This window comes from Monoraphidium neglectum (genome assembly GCF_000611645.1).
Source record: "Monoraphidium neglectum strain SAG 48.87 unplaced genomic scaffold scaffold00367, whole genome shotgun sequence".
Lineage (NCBI taxonomy): Eukaryota > Viridiplantae > Chlorophyta > Chlorophyceae > Sphaeropleales > Selenastraceae > Monoraphidium > Monoraphidium neglectum.
The window spans coordinates 23,120-30,374 of NW_014013261.1; the positions used below are offsets into that span (position 1 = coordinate 23,120).

Below are 7,255 nucleotides of genomic sequence, written 5' to 3' on the forward strand. Positions count from 1 at the left end.
GAGGCCGGCACAGCTGTAGTTGCTGCGGCATGGTCCACCTCCTGCTTCGGATGCGCCGCCAGAACGCCTTGAACTGGCTGATGCGTTTGAAGCACAGTCTTCTGGTTCAGGAGCGAGCTGACAGCGCCGCCTGCGGTGCCTGCTGGCAGGCTATCACTTCTCATCGCTGCTGGCAGCAGCGCTGCAACTGGGTCCAGGGACGCCTGCACCAGTCGTGCATGATTGGAATGCAGCTGCTCCTGCTCCTGCTCCTGCTCCTGCTGCTGCTCCTGCTGCTGCTGCTGCTGCTGCTGCTGCTGCTGCTGCTGCTGCTGGTGGTGGTGGTGCTGCTGCTGCTGCTGCTGCTGCTGCTGCTGCTGCTGCTGCGGCGGCGGCGGCGGCTGCTCTGGCCACCGGTGTTGCTGCTGCTGCTGCTGCTGCTGCTGCTGCTGCTGGTGGTGCTGGTGCTGGTGCTGGTGCTGTTGGCGCTGAGACTGCTGCTGCAGCTGCTGCTGCTGCTGCTGCTGCTGCTGCTGCTGCTGCTGCTGCTGCTGCTGCTGCTGCTGCTGCTGCCGCTGCTGCTGAGCAGCCAGGGCACCAAGGTGCGGCATCAGCTGCGACGCGCCCGCCCTGCTGCCGCTATCAACTGGCGCGTCCGCAGACCACACGGGGCGCGCCAGGGCGTCAGCGGCAACGGGAGCGGCCGCAGTGGCCCCAGGAGGCGTGCAGAAGGGCAGCGGGAATGGGAGCGCGGGTACCAGCGGCTGAGAGGCCTGTCCAACTCCCGCGCCCAAACCCTGGGCGGCGAGCAGCACAGATCTGTGCAGGGAGCGCTGGGCTTCTTGTGCCCCCATTGCTGCTGCCATCATCCTCAAGCTATGCGCCTCCCTCGCCGCCACCGCCGCTGCCGTGGCTGCACCTGAATCTGCATTTGCGAGCAAGCGTGGGCCCTGTGTAGCTGGGTAGCCATGCGCCGCCGCATGCGCAGCAGCTGCAGCGCCCTCTGAGGTACCAGCGGCAGTGTCTGGGCCCAGGGTGCGTCGTACGACGTCACCGAATTCCTCCATCAGTGATCTGAAGAAGAATGAGCGGGTGCCGCCGCCGCCCTCGGTTCCGGCCGTGACGGCACCTGCGTGCCTAGCACGCCCGCCGTGGGCGCCGGGGTGGCTGCCGTTGCCTTTCCGACTTCCGGCACCTGTCGCCCTGGGAGATCGCGTTGTCAGGACAGCAAAGGAAGAGTATTGGCGCGTGCGCGATACCTTTTATGAATGTTCAATATGCTGCGAAGCATGTGACAGTAGTTTGCAATGGATTGCAAGCAGGACCAGCAGGCCTAGCTAGGCTGTGCAACATTCCTGTGCCGAAATCAATTTGGCTCTTTGAGCTGAACCCTTTCTTGAGAGTTGGAAAAGCTGAGGCCAATCGAAAGCTGGTGGGATGAGCAGTGAGGCGCGACATCTGACAGCCAACACCACTCATGAAGCGACGCACACGAAATCTCGCTTTTGGCTGGGCACTATATCAGGCAGGTGCCCCCCAGGGGCGCCTTGGTGGCTTCGTAAAGCGCCCCCCGCCCATGCAGCATGCAGTGTGCAGCCAGATGGCCCAGAGTTGGACGAGACAGCTGGCACGCACTCAACCCAGCCCCACCGTGTGCTGTTGAGCTGCAGCAGGGCCGCCACCGCCTCATGATCCAGCCCTTGCTGCTGCAGCCGCCCGCTGCTACGCGCCCGCCTCCTCGGCCGCGCCGCCTCCGGCCCGCCCTCACCACAGCCGCCGTCGTCCAGACGCACTGATGCATCGGCACTCCCCTCAAAAACCAGGCCCCTTGCCGATGGCGCAGACGCGATCCGTTTGAGGCCGCGCCCGCCCGGACCGCGCGCGCTGGGAAGCTGGAGGGAAGCTGTCGCTGGATCCACTGCCTCCTGCTTGAGAGGCGCGTGGCCCATATAGCTGCCTTCAGCAGTGGCAACCGTCCCCACAGCTCCTGCTTCTGTGCCGCGTCCGAGGTGCAGGAGCTGCACCGGCAGGCCAAACCTTGCCGCCGCATCGGCCGCGGCACCAGCGGCTTGAGCCTGCAGCAATGCCGCCTCGGCGGCGGCGCCTGGCGTGCCCTGCTGCTGCTGCGGCAGCGCTGCAGCCCCCGCCGCCGGCCGCGCCCCGCCACTCGCGCCGCTGATGGCCGCGCCGCCGTTCCCGCTGTCGTCTGTGCAGCCTGACGTTCTGCCGCTGCGCGAGCTGCTGCCGCCGCTTCTGATGAGCGATACAGGCGGCGGTGGCATGCCTGGCAGCTTGCCGGCCTTGTGCCTGCGTGGTGCGTGTGATGCAAGGCTGCTGTTTGCAAACACAGGGCACACTGGCAGATGTTTTTCATTAGCCTGTTCTACAGGAAAAGAAGTCTCGAGATCATCTCATGATGAGAGTCGACAGGATGCCAAGAGATGCCAAGAGGGGGTGGCAAAAATTCAAGGGTGTGTGCACATCACGACCCCTGAATTTTTGCTAGCCACTCTTGGCATTAATTTGGAAATCCAATTTAACGACTGATGGGAGCTGTGTCGATTGCAGAGTGGTTGGTGTGCATACCTGAGGCCACACTTGTTGCAGAGGTTGCAGAACGCGCCGTCCCCGACCTCCCATCCTCGGCGCCAGCACCCGCTCGTGGAGCTTGTGCCGCAGTAACCACATTGCTGGGACAGCAAGGAGGGTTGATAGTGATTGCGATCGGTGGCAGGGCGTGCACGGCGCGCTTTCTGTGCGACTTTTTCAGCTGCATTTGCATGCGGTCATGGCATCGCACCCGTTGGGAAGCAGTGGTGCCTGCAGAGGCGCGGCACATACAAATCACCCATAATCAGGCAGACCTCACATGAATTCCTGCTCACATTCATGGTCAGCGCAGAGGTCTGCAGGAAGACAGGCAGCCCCTGGCGCAGCTCGCCGCTGGCGACAGCCGGAGTGACAGCAGCGGCGCCCGCGATCGCGGCTGCCAATGGGCGCATCAAAGGGGCAGGCGCTGAAGCGAGCGCAGTCGCGGCTGCGTGCACTCTTGCCTCGTCGGGTTCAACTGCCGAGGTGCAAGTGTATGTGCCGCTCCCGAGGTGTGCGGCTCTGGTGTCTGGCGCGACAAGCGCTGCTGCCGCGGCGGCCGCAGCTGCCTGTGTATCGTCGATGTCAGCGGCGTTGCCACCGCTGCCGTCATCCTCGGCCCCGCTGCCCGCGGCGGGCGCGTCGTGAGCGCCAGCCAGCAGGGCAGTGCAGCTGCCCCAGCGCTCAAAGCAGGCCGCGTCGGGGTGGCCGGGGCTGTCGGTGCTTGCGCCCGCGGGCGGGTGCGGGTCAATGTGGGGGTGATCGCTGGCAGCGCGAGGGCTGCGGAGGCCCTGGCTAGCCATGATGCGGGTACAGCACCGATAGTTAACGCTGGACGGGGTTGATGAGCTTCGTTATTGCCTTGGGGAGGCCTCCTGCAGGATCACAATGGCCGCGTGTTGCCCACGAGCCCAAGATGACAACTCACAGAGAATAGTAACTGCGCTTCGACAACGAAGTGGGGACGCGATGGGGGTCCGGGCCTTTCATCACGAGGCGCGAAGAGGCTGTCGTCCAACCCGAGGCACCAAGGCGGAGCACCTGCAGCCTCGTGAAGCCGTGATGCATCATCGAGAAATATGAAAACATCAAGGAGGTCTTTATTTATGCTACGAGACTGCGCTCTCTCCCCCTCTGACGACTGACTGGTCCTGTTGCTTAGGTGGGGTTTTGTCCAAAGCTGCACATGCTTGTGAGCCACATCGAGCCATGGACATGCTGCTCCTGAGTTATTGGTTTAAACTCTCAGGCTCATTATTCTGTGTCATCTGGACCCTGAGCCCCACCAGTCGTTCACATGCGTGCCCATCAGGGTACCATGGGCGGCTGATTGATGACGGCGTTCTGCTCCTGAATCACAGCATATGGCATATGCACACACAAAGGTGCACCAGTAATGACGCAAGCAGTACGCCAGCAACAAAGCATGGATATCTATGTGTTTGTGGTCGCATTCAATAACTAATGCATGAATGGCTTAAAGTGTGATGAATGCGCTGAGGAGCGATGGGTCGAGAGTGCACAACATGTTTGAGGTTGATGATGCAAGGCAAAAGGCACTTGTACAGTGTGGCGATGCGTTACCCTACTGCAGGTGCTAAAAGTTTGGCATAAAGGGCACTGGCATCGGGGTCATCGACCCAGCTTGCTGATACTTAGTGTGTGCGCGTCATGGGTTGCTGCACATTCATACGTAAGCAAAATTCCTGGCTGCATTCGTTGCAGGGAGCCTGCTCGTGGAGTGACACTGGGCGCTCACAGTCAGCCGGGGTCCTGCATCTTTGGGAGCTGCACAGCAGCTTTTTCAGCGCCGCTTTGTCAATGCTGTTGTGTGAGGCCGGGGGAGGATGAGGCAACGGGCGAGGTTGCGCATTCAGGTTGGCGGCGAGGTCAAGGGCCAAGATGTTGGAGGTTAGGGGTTGAACCCTCGCCATGCATGCTGTCATGCGCCTTACAGCAATCAACCCCAAGGCCTGCTAACTCATTTGAAATGGCATGTGGCTTATGATGGCCCTAAATTTTCTCAACCCCCAACTCAGCTCCTGTCGTCGCCCGGCTGCCCCAGAGCTCACGTTTGCACAACACGCCATCGCCGTAGAACCCTGGGTTGCAGGCGCACGTGCGGCCGCTGCCGCCAGCCGCGGTGCAGGCTGCATCAGGATGGCAGCCACCATTGGCCGTTAGCACGCAGGGGTCGTCTGCGCCAGGGGTGCATAGCGTGCAGTGTTGTCATGACACGTTGGTATGTACCGCGTGGCCGGCATCCACATGTGCAAGCACCGAAGCCATTAATAAGTTAGCCATGCCCGTGGGCCACCCCCACCTACCAACGGGCGCCTCGTCCGTGGCTGGCATGGGGATGATGCACGGTGGATGTGCGTGCAGCAGACGGTGGGTTGGTTGTGGTGCCGTGAGCGATCGAGAATTGTGTGCTGGATGCATGGCCGGGGCCTCATGCATGCTGCCGGCTGCACAGTGCTAAAAATACCCAGATGAGCTTTTCGTTTTGATCAGCAGACCAAACAAGCGCCCTGATACGACCTCACCGATACAGAGGAAGCCGTCTCCAAACAGCCCGGGGTTGCAAACACACTCGTGGCCACGAGGGGTTGCCACACATGTCGCACTTGAGTGGCAGCCGCCGTTAAGTGCCGGATCACAAATATCGCGGACATCTGAGAAAAGATTGTTTTGAGGGGTATCTTGGACTGTGCTTGTGCGCGTGCGCGTGTGACGTGCGTGCACAAGTGCGCACACGCAGATACTGTGGCGCGTGTGCGAATGAGTGTGCACACCGGAGCACGTGCATGCGATGATGAAACCTCGCCCTCAGGAGTATGACCAAAAAATGGCTGAAATCAGCCTGTTTAGGGCGTGTCTATGGAGGCAGCCCCTGTCGTACCTTGCAGCAGTTTGCGCGGCAGGACATGTGGTGCTGGCGGCTTTGTATCAGTGGGTGTCCACTGATCCATTTCAACTGCAGAGATGGGATGCTTGCTGGGGCCCGCCAGCGCTGGCATGGCGTTCACCAGCATCACTGCCAGGCAGCCAAGCCATATTGACCGCATGGGGCGGGATTGGATGGCGTACTGTAGAGCGGCGCCTGATGGGGCCCCCCGGGGTACCGTAGGACGGCCGCGCGGTGTTTATAGGCTGCAGGCCGCGTCAGCTTGTTGACTGTACGCAATAAGAAGCCGTGCACACCTTCTGCAGGGCACTATCGTCGGCGCGTTGAGACGGTTTCCGGCCTGTCTTGCTGCGACGACTGGTCTTTGGTATCATTATTGGACAGTGAACGCTCTGGATACAATGCTAGTTTTCATGATGGCTGCAACATATGTACCTTATGTGGAATATCTGCTTGCGTGATCTATAGATTGGTCACTCTGCTTACTTACTCGTCGGGATGGGCCGGGACGACTCGGACTCGGATGACGATACGTACGTGTACTACGGCACTCCGCTGCAGGACGAGCAGCCGCAGGGGCCCAGCCGTGACAAGGCGCCGCAGGATCCAACGCAGACGCGCGCACTGCCGGTGCACCAGCAGGTGTGCGTGGCGCGCACCGCCTTCTCGGGGGCCGCAGCTTTGAATAGAGCGTCCAGAAGCAGTTGAGGATTGTGTGTGATAAATACCACGGCCCTTGGTGCATCACAGCCAGTGCAAACACAACGCCCCCGCATGGTCAGCGCAAAGGCAGTGCGCTCTCGCAGCATGGCGCACCCCAGCTGCCGCCCACGCGCCTCCGCTTGTGCACTGCTAATGTGTTGCCGCAGGAGGTGACCGACGAGCAGGGGCGGCGGCGGTTCCATGGCGCGTTCACTGGCGGCTTCTCAGCTGGGTACTACAACACAGTCGGCTCTAAGGCAAGCAGCGTTGGCTGCACGAGTCAATGACTGGTATCACACGGCGGCGTGCACGATCAGGGGCAGCGGCCACATACCTTATGATTTCGCAGGCATGTTCCTTGCAGCGGCGCTGCTCGCGTACTAGCCGCCAAAAGGCCCAGGCCCTCTGTCCCATGCGCTGCCACACCCCGTGCAGGAGGGCTTCACGCCCGCCACCTTCAAGTCTTCCCGCACCGCACGCGCCGGGGCCGGCGACCAGCAACAGCAGCAGGAGCAGGGGCAGCAGCAGCAGCAGCAGGGGCAGCAAGGGCAGCAGCAAGGGCAGCAAGGGCAGCACGACCTCGACTTCTTTCTTGATGAGGATGAGAAGGAGGAGCGAGGCCGGTTGGCCCTGGCCCTCGCCCCGGATTACGACACCTTCGGCGACGCCGCTGCGCAGGCCGCGCGCGCCCGCGCCGCGGCCGAGGCCGCCGGAACCGCGCGGCCGCAGATCATCCCTGGTGGCGTCATCGACGAGCTGGTGGCGCCTGCCGCCGCCGGCGTGGGCGTGCGGCTGCTGCAGAAGATGGGGTGGCGCCAGGGGCGCGGCGTCGGCGCGGCCAGCGCCGCGCCGGCGGGCGGCAAATGGGGGGCGGTCGCGGGCGTGGGCGTGGAGAACACGCCCATGTATGTGTTGGAGCCGAAGCATGATCTTCACGGCCTAGGGTTTGACCCTTTTGAGGGCGCCGAGGAGTTCCGCGCAGCGCAGCACGAGCGCCGCGACGCCCGCGCGGGAGCCGCCGCGCGAGGCGGTGCCGGCGGCGGCGCCCGCGGCCGCGGCGGCGGCGCCGGCGGAGAA

At 62.6% G+C, this 7,255-nt stretch overlaps 2 protein-coding genes across 2 annotated transcripts; both read left to right on the forward strand.

The window, feature by feature from the left end:
• Positions 1–227: 227 nt before the first annotated feature.
• Positions 228–1,316, forward strand: MNEG_3038 (hypothetical protein; the record flags this gene model as incomplete). The annotated part of the gene is made up of 2 exons (XM_014048487.1): positions 228–581; positions 1,302–1,316. The coding sequence occupies 2 exons, from the start codon at positions 228–230 to the stop codon at positions 1,314–1,316; spliced, it is 369 nt and encodes a 122-aa protein (XP_013903941.1).
• A 4,658-nt stretch (positions 1,317–5,974) lies between these two features.
• On the forward strand, positions 5,975–7,128 carry MNEG_3039 (putative G patch domain-containing protein 1 like protein; the record flags this gene model as incomplete). Its single annotated transcript, XM_014048488.1, has 4 exons — positions 5,975–6,118; positions 6,346–6,423; positions 6,614–7,083; positions 7,122–7,128. 4 exons carry the CDS (start codon positions 5,975–5,977, stop codon positions 7,126–7,128), a joined length of 699 nt encoding a protein of 232 aa, XP_013903942.1.
• Positions 7,129–7,255: the final 127 nt, after the last annotated feature.